The sequence below is a fragment of the Dysidea avara genome, chromosome 2 (genome assembly GCF_963678975.1).
Source record: "Dysidea avara chromosome 2, odDysAvar1.4, whole genome shotgun sequence".
Classification (NCBI taxonomy): Eukaryota; Metazoa; Porifera; class Demospongiae; order Dictyoceratida; family Dysideidae; genus Dysidea; species Dysidea avara.
The window spans coordinates 13,132,098-13,155,755 of NC_089273.1; the positions used below are offsets into that span (position 1 = coordinate 13,132,098).

General features: G+C 37.4%; 2 protein-coding genes, 1 long non-coding RNA gene and 1 pseudogene across 10 annotated transcripts in view; 2 read left to right on the forward strand and 2 right to left on the reverse strand.

The window, feature by feature from the left end:
• LOC136246648 (uncharacterized) overlaps positions 1–527 on the reverse strand; it is a 30,501-nt gene extending 29,974 nt beyond the window's left edge. For 3 of the 4 annotated variants that reach the window (XM_066038178.1, XM_066038177.1, XM_066038176.1), the window contains exon 1: positions 395–514. In XM_066038178.1, the coding sequence (XP_065894250.1) occupies positions 395–396 (2 nt within the window). In that variant the 5' untranslated portion in view covers positions 397–514. Of the gene's footprint in view, positions 1–394 lie in introns of all 4 variants that reach the window. The other variant, XM_066038179.1, reaches the window with a different exon arrangement.
• On the reverse strand, positions 390–17,551 carry LOC136246649 (hydroxysteroid dehydrogenase-like protein 2). Its single transcript, XM_066038181.1, has 8 exons — positions 17,462–17,551; positions 15,402–15,565; positions 13,939–14,107; positions 13,746–13,790; positions 13,400–13,503; positions 13,083–13,184; positions 1,471–1,602; positions 390–514 (listed from the first exon to the last, which is right to left on the reverse strand). The coding sequence occupies exons 1-7, from the start codon at positions 17,470–17,472 to the stop codon at positions 1,550–1,552; spliced, it is 648 nt and encodes a 215-aa protein (XP_065894253.1). The 5' UTR covers positions 17,473–17,551; the 3' UTR covers positions 390–514; positions 1,471–1,549.
• On the forward strand, positions 7,213–9,035 carry LOC136246650 (uncharacterized). 5 transcript variants are annotated; one of them, XR_010696716.1, is made up of 4 exons: positions 7,213–7,310; positions 7,603–7,705; positions 7,972–8,045; positions 8,512–9,035. It is a non-coding gene; the product is annotated as an uncharacterized lncRNA (long non-coding RNA). The 5 variants fall into 5 exon arrangements; XR_010696715.1 differs by having other exon boundaries at positions 7,603–7,653; XR_010696713.1 differs by having other exon boundaries at positions 7,603–8,045.
• Positions 17,552–17,591: 40 nt separating the features above from the next.
• LOC136246642 (RNA 3'-terminal phosphate cyclase-like protein) lies at positions 17,592–23,166 on the forward strand (annotated as a pseudogene).
• Positions 23,167–23,658: the final 492 nt, after the last annotated feature.

Genomic DNA, 23,658 nt, shown 5'->3' on the forward strand with positions numbered 1-23,658 from the left:
GGATTGATCAAGAGTTGTATGACAGGGATAAATGACAGTCATGTGTATAGTTCAGATAGCCATGAGTATAAAGAATGTCATGCAAAGACTATCTGCATTTCAGATGGAAAAAATCTTAGCAGGCTAAGTGTTCCCCATGCATGGGATAGTACTGCAGATGGTAGTTTTATCATATTCAACAACTATGGAGGATTCTCAATAGTCAATAGTGTCATGTGTGGTGACTGTTCTATTAGAGTATCTCGATCTTGTATAATTTTTTTTTAAGTTCACCTGATAACCTTTTCCCCTGTGTTTGTGTGTGTAGTGTGTGTATATGTTTGTGTGTGTCCGTGTGTGCGTGTGTGTGTACGTGTGCATGTGGTATACACAAGCATCCAAACTATTTACATACATCAATGTGTCCTTTATAATAATATCTTGAATCTTTCTTGTCCCTCTTCAACAGTAGCAATAACTTCTCAAACACAATCACATATCTCAACCCTATGAAACTGATCACCTTCAGGTAATCCTACAAAAACAAGTAATATATTATAACATCCTGTCCAGTTCTAGTAGAATATCATCTGATTTGTGTTCTATGTACCAGCTCACTGGCTAATACAGAGACTATATATAATATCAGCTTATCAATCTGTTGCTACAGTTTCAGTAGGTTTCATTAAGTGACTAAGTGATTTTTTACATTGTACAATTGTTCTAGCTCATCTTTCGGCATTGGAGCTAACGTGTTGATCAGTTAGTCCGGTGGCACCTGCCTTCAGAGATTTGGTATACTAAGTACAATGCTCCCTCTATTACCCGTCCTCCTTGGTACCAAGATATGTTTGGATAATCAATGCCCTATACAGAGCCCTGTTCAATTACTCTAACACTTTAGACAGAATACTCTAGTAGAACATTCATTTCCACTGCTCGGATAACTGAGTATTCAGATAATTGAAGGTTGGATATATGAGGAGTACTGTATCATAGAGTTGCTCTGGAGGAATTTAAATGAAATGGAACTACATAATTAAAATGGCCTTAATGGATGCCTTTCTTACTGATAAGACATGGCACTATCAATGGTTACAAAGTTTTGGAGGGGTAAAACTACAGTATCTTTGAAGTTTACAGCATTAACACGTACACACATTCAAAGCCTCCAGCATCCATGCACAACACAGCTATTGCCACCCAGAAAACTAGCACTGGGTTACCTGTGGACCAGCGCAGGCAAATCCTCCTGGGGAAGGACTAGTAGAGTCTCATGGAGAGAGAGGCCACGGAACCTGAAGTTTCACAATGATCCCAACAACAATAAGAGAGACAAGAACACGCATGCACACAGTGCACATGTACACACACACACACACACACACACACACACACACACACACACACACACACACACACACACACACACACACACACACACACACACACACACACACACACACACACACACACACACTACAAACACACTTGTACTCTAATTGATGCCTCATATACTCGTTGGGTCTCATTGATACCAGCAGCCACTCTCATCATTGTAGCATGTGCCTTACACAAATTTTTGTAGCCAGTAAAGTCTGGTGTTAACTTCTTTGTGATGTTCTAGAGATATAGTAACCAACAACAATAATCTGATCACTAGCTAGTGAACACATACATGTGTAATGAAGGAAAGTGATATTTTACTAGTTACTATATTACATTTATATGTCATCTAATCTTCTAAAATATAATTACAATTCACAATAGCTCCTTGAGTACAAATAAAAATATGTGACTGTCTCTGCACAACTTTCACATGTATTAACACATGTATGTACACTACATTACGCATGCACGCACACAACACATACACACACACAACACACAACACACAACACACGCACACACAACATACACACAGACACACTACACATACAAAAGCAGTACACCATTATCAGTGTTGGGACAGTTACTTTTTAAAAGTAACTAGTTATATATTACATATTACTTGCAACTGAACTATTTAGTTACAGTTACATATTACCCATAAAATAAAGTAACTATAATAATATTACATATTATATTACTTTGTGTCCACAGCCTTAAGCTGTCACGTGTGAAACTACCACCTTATCATGTGCCATGATGACGTTGTTGGGCAATGCGCAAATCTTGGTTATAAGCAAGAAGCTGGTGAATGAGCTTCATTCAGTAGGCCTCATTACTTCGTTGTGGCTAGGCATTACTCAGTGGATTACTAACGAGATTAGTAACTTCGTTACTTGTAGTACAGTAGGACCTCCATTATCTGAACACCTATGTGCCAGCTGAATCACAAAAGTGTTCAGATAAGTGAATTTGTTCAGATAAACGAAGCCCATTGATTTATATACAGAGCTCTGTTGAATTACTCTAATAGAACATACACCTCTGACAAAATATCCTAATAGAACAGTCACCGCTACTGTTTGGATAATCGAGGTCCTACTGTAGTAATATTATGTAATATTAGACTTGTTACAGTAACTATATTACCTAGGTAACGTGTTACATTTGTTAGTAAAGTAACTTGAGTTATATTACCTGTTTTTATAGTGTATTTCATTATATTACTTAGTTACCACAAAAGTAATATTACATAATACGTTACCCCCAACACTGAGAGTTAAATCTTATAAATAAGGGCACCGTTTTTTGGAACAAAATATTTGGCCTTGGTCTTGAAGTAAACCTCAACTACGTTCCAGAAGTGGGCCACTAAGTGAGGATTTCATTGCGTTACACACACACATATACCATCCATAAACACTGATCTGATGTTGACAATAGAGTGATACAGTGAGAGACGTCACTTAGCTACCACCTCTTTAATAAGACCACTTTGTTATTGTCATGTCAGTAACACTGTTCCTTGTATTATATTACACATTTACTATATACAGTTGCGAAGACAAAATACTACAAGGTCTGAATTTCATCACGACAGGTAGTAATTGTACTACTGTAGTTAGGTTTTGTTTACCATAATAATGTTGGAACACTTGTATAATATGGACATTACTATCATACACAATGGTAGTACAGTATATTAAGGATCATGGAGGTTTGCACAAAATAATACATAATAATTATATATTGACCACAAACCATATATAACCAAACCCACAAGTACTTTCAGCTGGACCTGAAATGTTTTGCTGCTATAAAGTTACTAACACACGCACCCCAATAATGGCTGAGGCAATAGACTAGATTTTTTTTTTACTGTTCAACATCACTTTAGCCTGACAGGTGCCTTTTGGCATACCGCATGCGTACAATGCACGCATCATTAACTTATTATCAGTGTCCTCCTTTGTGCAATTTCCCTTCTCTGACAGCTCAAGCTGTCAATTCACTGTAGCGCATAAAGTAACAGGAATTATCCAAATTTTCCACACTGACTGGATTCATTGTAGAGGTACTTCTCATAATATTGTAACACTGTAACAGGCTGAACATAGTTGAAAACGAAGTATAATGGAAACTTTACTTTTCAGTGATTGATAGTCGGGTCATGCGGTCAGACGAAAACAATAAGTCTGGCATCATTCTTTCCTTTGATGTAGTACATGTTGGTGTGGGTCCACTAATCATAGCAATATTACAAAACAAACAAGTATAAGGAAAAATTATAAGAGGCTGGGAGGTATACCATATAATATAGCATCAAACTGATTTTCACTTTCAAGTACGAATGCTGTTAGATGTATTATGATATGAGGGAAGCCAGACAGCATTTAATTACACTGTCAGTTATGTGTTGACAGTTTGGTGGTGACCACAAGTCCTGCCTAACAGTAAACTGTGAGGTTTCAGGTGACACTGTAGTGCCTTCCACCCCATCAACTGCATAGCTGTTAGTAAAATGCATTTAGAAACTGTTAGCTGTGAGTAACTTTTACTTGTGGTATATAACCAACTTTGAATATTAGCAGTTGACTTATCACAAACAGAGGTGCACCAATATTATTATTAGCCGATACTCTGATAACCGATATAAAATAATATTATAAAGCCAATAAACAAAGCCGATCTGATATGGTAGCATAAAACTTTTCTCTGATAATATGCAATCTAAATTAATAAGTGACAGAGTAGGATTGTAATCAACAACCGACATCAGGCATTGCTAGGATATTACTAGATCACAAGTGCCCATAAATAGATGTTTATGAATATCTGTATCTGCTGTTGGTATACACATATTACCGATATGCAAAAGCAAGGCCAATATAGCAGATATAACTGATAGTCAATCCGACTATCAGTGCACTTCTAATCACAAACAAACAATAATACACCCCCCTGTAGTTTAAATATTAAAAATGTACACTAGATGATGACTAGAATACCATGAAATACCGAATACCGGCATACTTTCTCACCAGTAGCAAAAATACTAAACTGCTTGGCACTAGATCAAGACACACGATAGTGTGTTGTGTGGCCCAAGAAGCCAGCGCACCACATTGTGGGTATATTGACAGGAAGAAAACATAATTTTCACACTTTTGTATCTCGGTGATTCCTTATCCGATTGGAACCAAATTTACTACAGATTTTCCCGCCTGCCAGGGGAGTCTACAAACCAAATTTGAAGGAAATCGCTTTAGCAATTTCCGAGATACTAGCTGCCAAAGTTTCAATTTTTTTTCATCGTTTTCTTCTTCGTGTTTTTGCACACTTGCAAAAATTGCTATAAAACACAAACACGTACTCCGATCGCCTTGAAATTTGGCACACAGAAAGGGAGTCCAAAGGCGAATCCTAGCATTAAATTTGATGCAAATCTGATGAATGGTTCAGGAGTTATGACCGATTATTCGCGTAAAACAAGATCGATTTGTTGTCACGCCTACAGGGTAAACCACTTCATGGAATGAGTTGAAAATGGCTATGTAGATGGAGTAACCATCGTAGGAGTGCCTTTCTGTGGTTTGAAAGGAATCGAGGTAAAGACAACGGAGATATGACACAAAACCCAACCTGTGTCACAATTATGCAATCAATTTTTATAAATAAAAAAAGTATTAGTTTTTATGCCTACTAGGGAAACCGCTTAGAGCAATCAGCTGAAAATCAGTGTACAACCGGAATAATCTTAATAGAAAGTCCTTGCAGTAGTACAGAAGAATCGGACTACAAACCACTGAGTTATGATTCGAAAGCCAATTCTGTGTAGCAAATGCGAGATTGAGATACTCTAATAGAACAGTCACCTTAATAGAGCATTCAGCTAATTTATTTACTCCATTATAGAATTCTATTACATTACAAGTTATTCTGTAGGGAGTTCAGCTGCAAACAGTTAATCTTATAGACAGTTCAACAAGAAGCAAGTCACCCTATAGAGAGTTCAGCCACAAATATTATTGTTGTAGTGATTCAGAACATTACAAGTCACACTGAAGAGAGTTCAGCTACAAACAATTCACTCTGTACAAATTCTGCTACAAACAAGTCTTCATGCAGAGAGTTTAACAACCAAAATCCACGATGTAAAGACTTCAGCTTTACTAACAAGTTACTCTGTAGAGAGATCAGTGGGTACATCATTTCAGATAATATGGCTTGTTAAGTAACTAAGGCATTGTAACTGGCTAGTGTGCAGTGGTTAACTGTGCATTTGTAAGAACACATACAGAACTGGTAAATCACATTTCCATGTACGTAGCTTATATAATGTGGCATGATCACCTTATGTGACATCGTTATACATACAGTAATGTATGTTTGTGAAAGTTTCATACGTTAGTATGTATCTTCCAGCACAGCGGTGGCTGACTAACTAGACTCAGTTACTAGTGCTACAGACATAAAGTCCGATTAGACTGAATAGTTTAGATATCTTTTCTCTCTCAGAATGGATACCCACATTGCACAAATTCTAACCATATAATTATGTTACTCAGTGTTAAGTTTAATCCAAAGAGATATCCAGTGATGTCATCCTTGATACAGTACCATATAGACCTTAAAAACATTTTGATGAGAAAACACTCCACTGGTATTATATTCTTTGATAATATGACTTACTGTTGATAATCAGGGAGCTTGCATGAATCAGTATGACCAACATTATATACTTGTAGCAGATTTGTAAAGTGTAGTATTTGATAGTTGTATAGCACACATTTTAATCTGACATGTATTTAGCAGTCACATGTGAATGTTGTACTATACAGTGAAAATACTTGGATCGCATTGGCCGCAATTCTTTTCATATGAAGCACTAGGTGTGATCGCATGAACACCTTGGGATGAACTGAACAGAATACAAATGGGACCATGGAAAGGTACCCTTAGTAGAGGGGTATCCTAATTTCTTGAGAGTTTAAATGTGTGTATATACAAATGGGAGTACTGGTAAACATTTTTTAGGTGATTGATACCATTGTAATAGGTTGTACTTCCGCTTCAACAATTGTCCAGTGGAGTGTGGCACTTGGCCAGTATCCGAGTGGCCTGCAGATCAAAGTCAGGCTATAGGGATAGATTTTTTAAAACCCCTTCTATGTATTTGTCCCGTTTCACATTAGTCAACAATTTTCGTCTAGGTTCCCTGTCTCATGGTAAACACCTCGTACAGGCTTTGCCTCCAGTACCTAACTGGTAAAGCAGATAAAAACAAACAATTGTTAAAAGTACAAAGTTTGTTGATTCTGAAACTGTTGTTGCACACCCCTTATGATACTTCTGAAATGAGTATATACATGTGAATTAAAATTTTGCATTTTGACTATAATATATTCAATAACCACATCACTATGGTAGCTACTTGTATATCAGTAACTAGCTGAAACAGTATAAGCTGAAGACCCAAGTGAATTATATTAACCATTTATACTCCTCACTGACTCTTGTACTGATAATAGTGACTGTAGCGGCAGCTGATCATGCAAACTTGATTGTATGGGCTGACAAAACCTCTGACAAAGCAATTACTGTTGTTGACTGCTGTCGATGTCTCATGCCTTGCTCAGCCATGATAACCAGCTGCCTTTAACCAGAAACACTGATTCTGCCACCCCAAAGGTATTGATGGGTTGTCCCTCAACAATACGGCTCTGTTCAAGCTGCTGCTAACACCAGATTTCAATGGAGCGCAATCGAGATTATTTACCGTGGCCCCATTCAAGATGGCGGAAAGGTGTTGCCATAGCAATGACGTACTTTTGGAAAGAGTCTATTCCTACAGTTATGTGGCAAACTGGACAGACAGTAGCTAGTTAGTTATTAGTGTTGATTCCGCTGTGAATACTACCTTCACTACTACATTCCTCTGGGTGAGTGGATATGTACATAGATCCTTAGAGTGTAAAGGATCTATGATATGTTTGTATTGTTCTTTACAGATTACTTAAGCATGTTATACTTTATGTACTAGTCTCACCTGGCTAGAGCACTTTATCTTTGTAGGGAGAAAAATGAGTGTGGTCCAGTTTGAATAGTGCACTCATTCTGGACACACCTCTAAGCATGACATCACTGCTTTTGCACGTGTTAGTCCCACTGTGTCATATTATGTGTCTCACTGTGTCATAATTATTGTATGTCTCGCTGTGTCATATTGTATAGCCAGTCACCATCATTGGTACGACGCTTTGATAGACCACCACCATCCGAAGTGTAGGTTAAGAGTGATGTATCAAGTATTATGTACAGATGATTTAGTTTGTATGTATGTTCAGGAGTCCAACAAATCTCGCATAGCCAGACTGACTAAGCCTTTCGCTATTGAGCAACATGCTTGTTTTGTATCCTGTTGTGTTCAAGCAAACACTGTGCCACATTTTAAAGTATAATAGTCTCAGAACCTAAACAGTAAGAAGAGAATGGCTTTGCCAATTTGCACCAAGCAGTGGAACTTCCCCTGAAAAAGTTGGTCTAGCTATGTGAGATAGGAGGGTGTCCTGATATTCAAAATGAAATATAAATTCATTACAGTGGAACCTGTGTATTAAAGACACCTTGGGATCAACCAAAAATGTCCTGATTATTAAGATGTCCTGATTTTCCAGGTCAGTTTACATGTAAAAGCTGGTACTTTGGGGCCTCAACTAAGTGTCCAGGTTATGCAGGTGTCCTCTGTAAAACAGTAATTGTATATTCAGTCGAACCTCTCTAATCCAACACCTGCATAATCCAGAATCCTCTCTAATCCAACCGAAATGTCATTTACCAACATTTTTGTATAGAAAACAACCTCTGTAATCTGACAACTCTGTACCCCATAATCCGACACAAACTTTGATTCTCTAGATTTGGAAATGCATTGTTTTTGACCTTTGTAATCTGACAGAGAATAATAGCGGCATTAGAATAATCACAGAAAATATTTTTTAAGCAACCAAAGTATTTAATTGGTTGACAGTAATAGAAAAAAGCTGTAATACTTAAAATTAATTCATGTTAAAAACATTGTGTGATCTGTTTTACCTGTTATTTACTGCATGATCTGACATATTGTATAATGTCGGATTACAGAGGTGACTTGATAATCCAACAACCTCCTTTATTCAGCAAAATCTATGGCTCCCATTGAGCATCGCATTAGAGAGGTTTGACTGTATACTGTAAAACAATCATTGTACAAACTGTTTGCTCATGGCTAAAATGACAGCTAACAAGTATGTGCAATATGTTTCTGTAAAATTAATTATTGTGTACAGCCTACTTTGTGTCTGGTAACTTTTCAGGTGTGATATGTGTAGAGCAACCCTCTATGAGCACAATGATCTAATTCATGGAAATTTTGGCACCACAATGACCCAACCAACCTGGTGTAACAAATTTTGTATTGCGAAATGCAATAAAAGACATATCTCATGACACATGATAGATACCTCAGATTTTGTTGGAAAAGTAGTGCATGGCAATTTAAATGAGCTATAGAAGAAGGAAATTGGAGAAAATTTTAGTGCATCGATTTTTTTAATTCCACGTAGGGCTACTACAGTAACTGAGTGTCATATGTTTGTACGGGTATGTGTGAAGGTCATCCTAGTTGATTACAGTCTTTATAGGGATTAGTGTGCTGCAAGGATTCTATGTATATATGTATTCCTATTCATAGTGCGGGTGGCTACTGAAAGTTTTATGGTGTACTCCTGTTTCTACAGTACCTACACGATGTGATGGAGAAGGCTACACTGCAGGAGAAAACTGTGGTCTCCCCTAGAACTTACATCAGTGATCAAGCTTATCCTTTTTATGAACGAGATAAGTGAGCCTACATGTGTGTATAGGTAGGCTACAGTACATTACACATGCACACACACATATGCATAATAAATAGGGACCCGCCGATTATGCTCATAATTTTGCCGATTATGCTCATAATTTTACCTATTATGCTATGCTGCACTACTCAAAAATTCACCTATTATGCTTAAATTAATCCTCAATATTTACCTATTATATGCTCGATTCTGCTCAATGTTCATGCCTTAGTTCATATGCTTTGCTACTAGTTTAACACTATAAAGAAAGAAAAAAATGAGTTGCTGGAACACAAATAATAAATTCTTGCTGCATGCCTGCATGTAAGAGACAAGATCGATATACTCTAATAGAACAGTCAGTTTGATGATTGTTCTATTAGAGTTACTGACTGCTCTATTAGAGTATATTGATCTTATTTTGCAATTGTCATTTTCCCAGCAAGAGTTTACACTATCGTACAAATATTTAACCTATTATGCTGGCATTATGCTCAATGCTTTTAGGTACCTATTATGCTCAAAATTATGCTAGCATAATCGGCGGGTCCCTAATAATAAATATTAATGCTACACAGTACACGCATGCACACACACACACACACACACACACACACATACACACACACGCGCACACTGTTTTTACACTATGATGACTAAAATACTTGAAGTTGGCATTTTCTAGTTATACCCTGGTGACGAAATGAAACCAGACCAGTGAGTGATATGAAATCAGCCATAATTTGAGACAATTATGATAAATTACTGAAATTCCTCTATAATTCATCCTCAGAGGATCTACGAAATTTTCTTGGAGGAAGCAACAGCAGCCTGTATGTACCTCATAGATTGTCAAGTTTCACTTTGTCATGCTTCACGTTCCAGTGGTGGTCTGGTAAAATGGCAATCATTGCTGTAAACTGGCATTACAATGGATGTTCAGGACTGTACACAAACAAAGAATGTTGGGTGTAATCACATACATATAGTTAAAGAATCTGTGAATAATTCTACACTGTGTGTAGTAAGTGACCAATCTACAATGAATCATTTTTATTATAGACTAAAGTCTCCATCACACTATACGAAAGTATGCTGCTTACTTTTTGGTCTCTTGTATGACTTAACTGAAATCATACCCATAGTGCTAAACATTATAGAGTTATGAAGGCGTCAGCAGAAAATTCAGCTAAATAGAAATTCCATAGAAACGAGTTTGGCCTGGGATGTGTAGACATGTGGTAGCGCCTACCCAGTGAATCAGCATTTGAGACAATTACGATAAATTACTGAAATTTCTCTATAATTCATCCTCAGAGGATCTATGAAATTTTCTTGGAGGAAGCAACAGCAGCCTGTATGTACCTCATAGATTGTCAAGTTTCACTTTGTCATGCTTCACGTTCCAGTGGTGGTCTGGTAAAATGGCAATCATTGCTGTAAACTGGCATTACAATGGATGTTCATGACTGTACACAAACAAAGAATGTTGGGTGTAATCACATACATATAGTTAAAGAATCTGTGAATAATTCTACACTGTGTGTAGTAAGTGACCAATCTACAATGAATCATTTTTATTATAGACTAAAGTCTCTATCACACTATACGAAAGTATGCTGCTTACTATTTGGTCTCTTGTATGACTTAACTGAAATCATACCCATAGTGCTAAACATTATAGAGTTATGAAGGCGTCAGCAGAAAATTTGGCTAAATAGAAAATTCCATAGAAACGACTTTGGTCAGGGATGTGCAGACATGTGGTCGCGCCTACCCAGTGAATCAGCATTTGAGACAATTATGATAAATTGTGACTGTCTCTGGGAAAACCGGTCTTATCGCCCATTTAAAAGTATCGAGAAACGTCGGATTTAAATATTCTGTGTGTTGTAGCTGGCCAATGGTGGTAGCTACGCATACCAAATTTTCACACGTTTCACAACAATTTCTTACCTTCCTGATCATCCACTGAAGAAATAGTCAACAGCTAAGTTTCCCGCCATTTTAGATAGTTTTTAAACCAAGGTTGTCTGTATCATGCGAGCTCCAGAAGGGTGGGAGGCGGGGGCCCTGGAAGGCGGGCAAGATGGTGTTCAAAAATTGAAAAGAGATGTGCTGGGATGAATTAGGCCAAGTTATAGGCCATTCAGGGCTCAGAACTGGCTAAAATGAAAGGAAATGTACAGCACAGGTCATTGTCCAACACCACAGAGCTGTACAGCCACACACAGCCATCTCCTGGTTGGCCAGGGCTCCATCAAGACCCCAGACCACTCGTACGGCTCGCCACTGTGCTCTAGAAAAGCAGCCAGCAAAAGCAGACCACTTTACTCTGGTCGACTGTGGCAGTGAAACTTGATAGTGCATTCATTAAGCTTTGTGTTTGTGTGAAAAAATCAAACTTCCTGTCTTGGGCGATAAGAACGGTTTTCGTAGATCCAGTCACATACAACTGTGTCACGTGAGATCACGTGATCACACTAATATTACAAAGCTGTGAACTCTCTCCTCTTGCTGTTTTAAGTGGCTATCAGTGCTTCTTGTTGTGTTTCATGGCAGTGACTGATGGTGTCTACCACATATTTACCCATTAATACAGTTAGTACATTACATAGACTGGAACTTCATACACATATTTTCGTCACTGGCATAATTGACGAAAAATTTTGACAGCTAGAATACCTAACGTTAATATTTGTATATGCAAATTATTCGTATAGTTAAAAATAATTAGTCGTCTTAATTTTTGTTGATACAACCAGCACTGAAAAATTTTTGACGGCAAAATTTTTCTGATTAATGATATTACACATTTGTGTGCACAGCCTTAAGCTGTCACGTGTGCAACTACCACTTTATCACATGACATGATCAGGTTGCTGGACAATATGTAAATCTAGTATTCAAGAGTCAATAACTGATCAGTAAGCTTCATTCATTAATTTGAAGTGGCTTTGTTAATGCTTCATTACTTCGTAGGCATAACTCAGTGTATTAGTAGCGAGGTTAGTAACTCCACTACTTGCAATAATAATATCTGAGTCGTTACAGCAACTTCATTACTTAGGTAACACGTTACTTTTGAAAGCAATGTAACTTGAGTTATATTACTATTTTTATAGCATATTTCGTTTAGTTACCACAAAAGGTAATAATATTACCTCCAGACATGGGGCCAAGTACATTTAAAAGTACTTAAGTAAAGTACAAGTACTTTTGAATTTTCCAAGTACAAGTACAAGTACTCCTGCAGCAATCAAGATAGTACTTAAGTAAAGTACAAGTACATTTTGTTGTAGTAAAATATACACTTTATTCAGAGTATTGTAGTGTGCCTAGAGGTGTTGATACTTTCAGGTTTTTGTCAACCATTCTCTCTCTTAAACTCTTAAAATACACTGCCTTGAACAGCAGCATTGTTTTTGTTTGCTAGAAAGCTATGACATCATTAATCGTGGCAACATGATACATAGTATGGTTGGGGAAGACAGTAGAAGAATCGCAAGTAGTTGTAAATTGCACCTTCATACAATTTCGTTATTCTCATTGTACACCCACTGTGTACAAACTACGTACAATGTTTGCAGTACTTACAAGTAAGTACTCAAGTACATACAAGTACTTAGCAAAGTACTTGAGTATAAGTACAAGTACACTGGGGAAATTAAGAAAGTATTTAAGTAAAGTACAAGTACTTTCAAATTTGTACTTAAGTGTACTTAAGTATAAATACTCATGTACTTGGCCCCATGTCTGATTACCTCACGTTACATAAGAAATGCATTACCCCAATACTGCACAAGTATATAAAATACACACAATCAACACACATACCTGTACGAGGCCACAGAGCATTGACAGCTATACCATCAGGCTTCAGCTCTTCTGACATTCCAAGAACACACATGGACATTCCATACTTAGCCATAGTATAAGCTACAGGAGGAAACAACTAGTAAATACAGTGGGTAGCTCTTTTGGTTTAAGATGAAAACCGTTCATCAACACCTTTTAGAACTGATGAACCAAATGCTAACATCCTAGGGCTCTTCTATTGACTATGTCTTAATACAGTATATGTACAAACTGACATCCTAAACTACATGCACAGGACTACCTATGGATTAGCTGCAGGGCAGCAACATGGTAACCACAATGATCCCTGAACCATCTTGGCTTCATGTTCAGTGGTGGACTGATGTTGAGAATGTGAGGGTTCCTGCCCTTTTTGAGGTAGGGAATACACAGCTTGCTCCTGTTAGAAAACAATAATGATGGATGAAGCATGTATTCACTGATTCCACTCTATTGAAAATGTGTACCACGTACACTAAAGTTGTGCCAAGCCAATACAAAACTCAGCAGCATAAAAAGCTAAACTCTTACACATAATATGCACATATCTGAACATAATGCATGATACTAAATATGTTAGGAGTAATATACTTATTTGCTTTGTTGTTACACGATACCATCAAAGCACACCATTCAACTTACGTTAGAAACGTTCCCCTTGCATTAATCCCCATCATCAAGTCATACCTGCAATATGCCAATACTATTACTGTAACAAATCAGCCACTGTATTTAGCAATAAATGACATCAAGTTGTAACACACAAACGCACCCACGCATGCACACACACACACACACACACACACACACACACACCACCCTTTCTTGCATTTACCTTTTCATTTCTGTGCTGACAGTACCAGTGATACTGATGGCACTAGCATTGTTGACTAGTACATCAATACCACCAAACTTCTCTACTGCTTGCTCAACAGCTCTGGACACCTGATCCTCAAACCTGATATCGACCACACAAGGCAGACATTTGCCACCGGCATCTTCGACTACACATGTACACAAATAACATGTACACCACTAACTGTTTGATATAAATTTACTAATGGTTGTATCCTTACTGTACTGTAAAATGTACTACATAAGAGGTGTTAAAGTTTTAGAGATTAGCAAATGATAAGCGGATGCATATGATTCAAGGCCCTCTCACACTACAGTCAAATGTGCATCAAAGCTGAATCAGACCATTTCACACCTGAGCCGGATTGATTGCAATGGCAATCACTCCTGCTTCATGTCAGTCCACCTTGAGAGGTGAATTTAAAGCACATTAGCTCAATATGCAAGGGGGTGCCATACAGTCTTGAGATATCTTGCAGAAAGCATGGCTATTGTAAAGTGATGGCATACCTAGTGTAATACCGTATAGCCTAAATATTTCGAGGGAGAAATTTTTTTTGCTGATTTTGCGGTTTTGGGGGTTACCGGCAAAAATTTCATCTTTGAAATAATTAAACCTCCATATAGTTGAAGACATTTTGGGAGTGTCCGTAAATCCACACAAAAAATTATTTTTAGAAACATTGCTCAAAAATTTGCCCCTTGAAATATTTAGGCTATACGGTACTCAGCTTGTAGAAGCAATACAGTGACCATGAGTGAGTGTTGAAGGAATAGTGTACCATTCTGAAATCATCCTGCACGGTGCAGGTTTCCTCATATCAACTAACCAGCCTCTTGGTCCCAATGTTTTGTAAGTGTACCAACAACATTCCTCGCTGCAAATACTTTCTATCAGTAAACAATATTTGTGAATTGAACAACATGGTAAATCAAAATGTGTACACTATACAGTGAAACCTGTTTTAGCAGCCATGTGTTTAGAAAAGCCACTTCTTCAAAAGGCAAACTATACCACAGTAAGAAGAATATTCCACCTACTGTATAGTGCAAAAGTTTAATGGAGTTAACAATTTTTGCATTGCAATTTGTCGAAATTTTCCCTCTCAAAAATTTTGCTCTCTTATACAACATTGAAGCATTTAGTCAAAATGCTTGGTCATCCAATTTGTCAAAACCTCACCTCATCAAATATTTGTGTTATATGGTATCTAATCCAACATGCCTAACTAGAAATTATTGAAGGACAAATTCTATACACATTTTTAGTCTTCTTGCAGGTCAGTAGCAGAACAAAAATCACAACAATACATTTTATATTTGGCAGAAAGCATTATATAAAGTGGGGTCCTTCAGACAACCTAAAAACACTGTTTTAATGAAAATATTATACAGTCAAAATTACATGGTAAACAAGTAGTGATTAACGTAATAAGCATATACCTTCCTTAGCAGCAGTGTAGATGGTACCAGGTAGTTTAGGGTGAGGGTCTGCAGTCTTAGCTGCAATCACAACATTGGCTCCATCCCTTGCAGCCTTGATAGCAATGGCCTTGCCAATCCCTCTACTAGCTCCCGTGATGAACAAGGTACAGCCGGCTAATGCTCTAAATAAAACAGCAGGCTAATATTTCTGTGTACACACATACGTAGTAGAAAACTACATTGAAATAAAATGATCTATATGATACCTGTAGTGTACATTTAAAAGTTCATGTGGACTTAAGTTAGTCGAGTTGAGCAGTTTCAAAACCATTTAACTTACCACATTAGTCGCCATATTGTTGTACCAGGCTGGAGATGGAATGAGTTAAACTCCTTGCATCTTATCCAGACTCTTAGTGAATACATGGGTAATAGATATCAGTGATAGATACAAAGGTATCCAGCATTGAGAGATCTATACTACATCCCAGCAGAGTGAAGAGAAATGTAGAGATTAATTAGGCCAAATACAGGCTATTCACCACTCAAAACTGGCTAAAGTGAAAGGAAACTCCAACAACAAACCCACAACCTTCAATATATTCCGAGGGGTCTGATACCAACTCACAAATCATTTGGAATCCCAAAATGGAATCTGAAATCTTGGTTAAGAAACTGGAATTTCTGATAAAATGGAATCTCGACAAATGTTATTTAAATCCAATTATTCTTGTAAAGTTATACTGCAGATTATCTCGTGTGCTGTGTTGCAATCAGTTTAGTATTGCGAGCACTGTGCAAGTGTCTCGACACGTTTATACACAATCCATTTCTGGCCTCGTCAGTGATCTAATTAGCCTGGAAGCCAACCGAGTACATAAAAAGTATTAATATAATTAGCTTTGCAAAATTTGAATTTGGAATCTTGACTTGGAATCCAGAATCTATGCGAAAAAATTGATGAGATTCGGGATCGTTTTGGGTGGTGTTGGACCTACCCCCAATACATTCTTAAAACCTTCTGTAATGATCGTTTCTGAAATGTTTAAGGATAATTTTATATGCCCAGTCTCTTCTAGCAGGAAAATATATATATTGTACATACAGTAAATTTAGTATATGGCTTCTCGTAAATTACTGGAACTCCTTATTCACTAAGTGCTTAGCAAAAAAATTTTCAACTCAAGCCATCTCCAGCCTGGTATAAAAATGATAGCCGATTTGTTACAATGTTTTGATAAGAGTATAACTGTTCCACCCTCTTGTAAAAGGACACTGCATGATCAACATAAGGCCACATAAACCTTAATTATTAGTTTCTCATCCTCCTGCACTAAAAATACCAGTGCGGAAGGGCAGATTTTTATTTTATTTTTTACTGAATTAGCTAGCTAAAACAACTCACAATGCAGTTTTCTTAGACTGCTCTAGCAAGGTACCAACTTTAAAACGTGCTGGATGGCTGCACTAAGCCACCAGTGATGCAAAAATTCCGTGATGAGGTAAGAAAAATGGCGATGCGGGCGGGGATGAGAAACTAATAATTAAGCTTATGTGACCTAATAATGTATGAAATGAAGTCCACAAATACAAAACAGCAGAAAACTACAAGCCCACAGGTAAAACGCAGGCTGCATCACTGTACAAATAAAAGGTATGGATTTACACCACTCCAAACAAATTCTCCTCCATTCAGACGGATTTATATGCAGGCAGGTGAGTCCAATTCCTTTATAAGATTGGCAACTGCCTGAACAAATCCACAACAAACTGCATTTAAAGTTGTATCTTCTTCGTCTCTTATACTGCAGGAATTGCACAAAGGAGAATTTATGAGTACAGACACGTGAGCTGACACCTTTAGCAGATCACTTTTATAAGGCTGTACAGCATGCAAGAAAAAAACCGGAAGAATACGGAATAGTAGCTCGCATGTGCTGCTGCCGTTTGACCAGTACGCTGTTCCCAAACTTCGAAAACAGATGCGGGCAGTGGACGGGAAATAGAAAATTTATTTGGAATGGCCTTACCGTATGCTGATCCATGTGCGACTATAACACACAATTCAACAAACTCACCCAGTGTTCATTTCGTTTCGGCTATTTCACCTTCTGCTGAACGTGTTCACCTGGTACTACTCACGTGACTATTGTGTGCGGTCTTTCTCCAGAAAGAATAAATTCTGTAAGCGCTTGAAATACAATAAATTAGGAGGCGCGAATTGTAAAGCATGTTGACTTTTGAAGGATGCAACTTCTTTCGTCAAAGACTAGTACTGTCAACGTTGTCAGGAAAGGCAATTAAAATAATACACATAAGAGACAAGGATGAACAACCCGGATTAACAGGTATACTGTGCTTTGAACTCGGCTTTGAAATGGGTACACGTGTTCACTGTTTAGCGCATGAAAAATCACTAAAACCTGCACGAAAAGCTGAATGTGTGAGGCAAGTGCCTATGCTTTGTCGTTATTATCTACTTAACCAGTTATGCACTGGGGGTGAACGCCTGTAAGCGTGTCTACCACCAGTCTAGGAGACTATCTGGTTATGACCTTTCAGTCATTCTGATTTTTCATGTAGTCTCGCGTCTGCAAACATGCATGAGTTGTAGTTAGTAGAAAACTAAATCTTATATATGTTTGTCGAGACGCAAGTTTTATGTAGCACCAGGAGCTTATGAGCCGCCTTCGCTCCTGGTAGTACATGGCCAATTGCTATATAGTATACGAAGGGGTGACACACAGGCAGTCACTGTCAGTAGATCTATGACCATGGTCAAACTCTTACAAGTCACAGGTCAAGGCCACCAAATTTGTGCCAAACCAATGGTCAAGGGCAAAAATTTCCAACCCACAATCAAAAAGTGCTGAAATATTGTCGCTAAGTCACAGGTAAAAGATTGAAAAAGGCTCTTAGTCATATGCAGGTCACAGCAAAATTTTGGCTGGTCAAGATTTTGACCTCAGTCGTAGATCTCCTTACAGTGCATACCAACATGGCTCCTCCTGAGTATATAGCCTCAGCAGTACTCTTATCTGTGTGAAACAGAAACTAGACATTTTATATATGGAGGCTTCAAATCAGACCGCATTTCTTTATCTGGCACATGCACCTACCTAACAAATGTCATTTGGACAACTTTCTGTTAGTACATGTGACTAGCTTTACAGTGTTTTAGCCAGTGAGCCCTCTATGTAAATATAGACCTTCAGCATGTAAAGCCTTAATAATAAAACATTGGTTAACCATTTAATCGGGTATTTTAACCAGTCCCTTGATTGCTTGTTTTTCTTTAAAAGTAAAATCATGTTTCTTGTGTGTATGTGTACAGAGTATGAAGCCAACTTCTTAAGACTACTTGACATGCTAACAGATGGGTCTCGTATTGAAGTGAACGAATCAGGTATGTTAATAACTGCATAGTGATACTATACACGTCCATGTGTAGTGAGTTACTTCCTGTTAGTTATTTGTCTATACTTGTATTTTTAGGTACAGTTTTGTATTACAAGCCGGGTGTGTTGGTAGGTGGTAACACCATCCATGACTGTAACATGTCTCGCTCAATGGGCTACTACCTCGAGCCCATCATCATGTTGGCTCCATTCATGATGAAGCCAATCTCTATCACACTAAAGGGAATTACCAATGGACCATCTGATCCTTCAGTATGTGTGGTGGTTGGTACTTGATTGAATTACTGTTTCATTGTTAATAACAGGTAGACTATTACAGGATGTGTGTGTTACCAAGATTAAAGATATTCTTACCTGATGAATCTCTTTCACTGAAGGTAAAGAATTTTATGGGAATTTTGTCTCTGTATGAATGCAGTTGAACTTTAGTAATAATGGAAAGGGTTGCATCATGTTGAAACTAGCACATCACATTAGAATAGTAGGAATGTATAGCTCATGCAAAATGTTTGGTGATTTCAGGTGATGTACAATTGTTGTCCAGATTCTTGAAAGAGGCTTCCATCCTGAGGGTGTTGGAAAGGTCAATTTCACTTGTCCTGTTGTGAAAAAGATGCCCCCAGTTGTATTAGAAGATTGTGGCAGGATAAAGCGTATCAGAGGAATAGTGTATCCTGACAGCTATTATGCATACTGTCATGGTGTGTGTGTACATGGGTGTGTATAAGTATGCAGGTTTGATGGAGACGGAACATCATGATCTATCATACGGTACAATAGTACTGTATGGTAAGGATCATAATTTGTGTCCAAAAATGTCTGACCCTAATGTAATTATTTAACTGAGTTTCCTACTAACTGATCACTTCAGCCAAACATATCTCAATTATGGGGCTTGATTTCTTCACTGTTTGATGTTACTTAAGCCCACTATGTGCCCTTCGTCAACCTCTGAAACTGTGATGCATGCATCATGGTCCCCCTTTGTATCCATTTCCTCCTTCACTACCGTACAGGTATTGATTTGTGGTTAGCATGTGATGGCTTCCTTGTGCCAACTCTTGGAAATTGTCTGCCGTTTCTGTTGTGACTGGATTGATTGCAGTGGCACTTCTCAAACTGTTCTTCATTTGTTGTGTTGTATAATGGGCAGAGCATAGCTGGAAATGGAAGTAGAGTGACCACTTTGAATGATAATTGGAGAGGGGGGAGGGTTGTTTTATGGTATGTTATGTCTGACTTTTGATGCTGTATGCATGGCCGGGTTCACCAGTCACAATTTTGTTACAAAACAAAGTAAACTAGGGACCAGACAAGGAATCTTCAATTTGTGCAGGGATCGTAGCAAGGGATGTTGCCTACACCTGCTGATATGCTAGTGGATATTAATCCCTACTTCAGTCATTGTTATGGACTAAAGTAGAGATTAAACATCCACTTGCATCAGGATCCTTATTGAAAATCACTAACATCGTAAATGTGGCTTGACCTTGAAAATATATCCCTTCAAATATTTTTGGCTATTGGTACTTTGTTGATAGGTTGAATTGCCTCTGTTGCCAGCTGGAGTCTATTGGTATCTCTGATAAGTAATTGTAGGTTTTGAAATTCTATATCCAACATGAAATTACTCCCATTGTACATTGTTACTCATGTTACTTTAACAAAGACCTCAGATATACTTCAAGAGTTTCCCCATCAATTGCTAACCGGATCATAGAGGCGGCTAGAGGCTTGTTAAACAAAGTGGTTCGAACCTGATGTGTACATTTATACTGACTTAGCAAAGAAGAAGGAATCAAAAAGGTATACAATATTTTATACATTTTCATATGGATACACCTACTATTCTAGTTCTCCTGGATATGGTGTGACGTTAGTTGCTGAAAGCACCACCGGCACATTTCTTGGTGCAGAAGTGATGTTTTGCAAAGATGGTAAAGACGTTGTTCTACCTGAAGACTTAGGACAGCAAGCAGCCACCCTATTGTTTCAAGAAATATTGAGTGTATGTGTTGGTGTGGATTGTTAATGCATTCCAGGATGTTGTAATGAATACTGTTATTTTAGTGGGTGAGACACTTGGAATGAGTAAACAGGAATTGAAAAGCCACAAATTAACCCTCCTCCTAATGACCTATTGAGAAATGAAATATATTTTTATCTCACTTTTTTTTTCCCATTAAAGGTTACTTTAGTACCCGTACAACCGGAATTTTGTATGTAAGCCTGTGTATTTATTGAGGACTTTACAGCATGAATGAGCTACAGTGAGCATGCTAATTGTAATCCAAAACATCAAATCATATCCTAAAAATATGTGGAGAGTTTACACTTGGAGCGTGATGTATACATGTTGTTTCTCAAGGACCTATTTTCTCACGTTTCAGGAATACCATAGCTTACGTGAAATGTGTGTAGTAAATTAATGCGATGGTTTGTTAAAATGCACACAATGTTGGAAAGAGTATTTGTGAACACTATATTTCTTAAACAGTATGTATACAGTATAGCCACAACAATGTTAATTTGTTGTAATTGTTGCTATGTAGGAAATGTAAGTGTATAATGTAAGTGTTATCCATAGGGAGGTTGTTGTGATTCAGTGATGCAGGTCATTACCATGTTGTTTATGGCCATGGGTGAGAAGAACGTATCAAAAATCAAGATTGGAAATCTTACTGACTGCTCGTATGTTGATTGTTTTAGTATCTTAACACTAGTGTAATAAAATTTATTAATTTAAAAATGAACTATAGACCCAAAGGTACATGTATGGTGTTTACAACTACATAATATGTAGGAAAATCTTTACATTAGCATGTTATAGCAATTATTTAACTTCGTTTAGTGGTAATGTAAGGATTTTCCCACACCATACCTCTTGTTTCATTGCATTTTATTGCTTGGAGATTCTATTATACATGCTTTTTTAAAAAGTTTTTTTTGTACTTGTAGCATAGCAATGATATACGGCACACTATGACTGTTCTATTAGAATATGTTGTATTAGGTGACTGCTTTATTAGAGTATCTCGATCTTGTGAGGGAGCCTCTGGTAGAAGTATCCTAATCAATAAGTGGTTTGTTTGATTAGCATAAGTGCTTCAAATAATTTTATGCATCTACACTGTATGTATGTTGTCAATATAGAAAATTAATGCCTTAATATGGTTTCTAAAAGAAAATGACGACTAGTAACACTGGAGATGAAAGGGAAAGACAAGGCGTAAGGGTACACAGTCATCGGAACCCAAAAAGGCACATTTCACTTTCGAGTTTGTTATGGTGTACATATTGGTGGCTGTATGATGTGTTGTTTAGCCTCTAGCTTTTCACTGTGATCAAGCAGGCTGGCAGGCAGACCAAAAATTACAGTTTTTGCTTCTGTAAGGATTTTCATTAATGATTTGATATAAGACTCCTGCTTTTCATAAAATTAATTTGATTTTTGATAGCGACTTTTTTTTGGAAGAGGGGTGGCATTTTGTTTTGTGGGGAACCCCCAGTATTTTATTTTCATACACATCATACAATACAATAGTACCTAGGTATAACCAAGCCCAAAAGTGCATTCGGTTTGACCTGAAATAGGTTGCTACAAATTTTAAAAAAATTCTGTGGAATTTTCTACTACATGACTGACTGAAGCAGATAAGCCTAACTCAAGGTATGTAAAGAGTTTGTGTGTTTCTTTAACTTGCACTGCAAGTTTCAGTCTTACCGTTTAGCGTTAGGATAAAACCCTAGGTACCATTTTCATCCTTACGGCATCACAAGTAGAATGGCATAAATTGTGTACCCATCGGATATCATGCTTTGAAAGTTACAGCCCTCCGTTTAAGACTTGCGTATTGTCTGTGTTTATGTCCGGTTTTCTGGCCTACACAGGTTTAAGGGTTAAGGAATTTTAAGTTCAATTAGGGATTATAGAAATAAAAAGTAGTGAAACAAGGGAAGTCGCCTACACCTGAAGAGTGGACATTTAATCATTAATTTAAGTGGTGGGTATAGTCTGAATTAGGGAGTAAATGTCCACTAGTATATCTTCAGGTGTAGGTAACCTCCTTTGTTTCACTACTTTTTATTTCTATGATCCCTAATCGAACTTATAAATCCTAATTTTTCGTTCTACTTGTTTGTATTATATTTGTGTGTAGGATCCAGTTTCTAAGGCACATGAGAGACTTGTTTCAAGTCACCTACAAGGTGGACTCTAAGCAGGAAGAGATCGAAGAAACACTGACAAGACAAGATGTAACTTTGACTTGTGTTGGGGTTGGATATGCTAATTATACCAAAGGAATATTATAACCACCATTATATCACTTATGTTATTATTTGTTTGTCTAGTGCGTACCGTATATATGGGATTATATTCCAGAACTGAAGGCGGTGCTTAGATAAGACAAGAGTGCATTAATTGATGTTCAATTCAGCTTGCAGATATGCGATGATTGCATACAATAAAAGAAGAGGCTAGCGATAAAATGCTTATTAAGAGTTACACATAATATTCATTGCCTGCTTTACACAATAGCTGGTAAATAACTAGTCTGGTGTTGCCCATTCATTTGCATAAACATGTAAAGGGATGGATGCCGCCAGACTATGATAATGTATATGATTTTGCTGTTATCAAGATTTTAAGATCATGATACCCGTTTTGTACTTTTTAACTAAAATCAGTTGATTATCAAAATAATATTTATTATGATAAAATGATTAACACTTAATGATATACAGGTTTTTTCATTATCACACAGCAGTAGTAAAAAGCATTTAAGTTAACTTTAGTGACCTTCACATGGGAAACTTATGCCCAGTAGTGATGCATGCAGTGATATATAGTGTGA

What these genes read in the sequence shown, in the direction of transcription:
- LOC136246649 (XM_066038181.1), bottom strand. An exon ending in GCAAGGGGAACGTTTCTAAC is followed by an intron (nt 13,504 to 13,745) that starts GTAAGTTGAATG and finishes GTTTTCTAACAG; the next exon opens with GAGCAAGCTGTGTATTCCCT. An exon ending in TGCTCTGTGGCCTCGTACAG is followed by an intron (nt 1,603 to 13,082) that starts GTATGTGTGTTG and finishes CTATATCTCTAG; the next exon opens with AACATCACAAAGAAGTTAAC.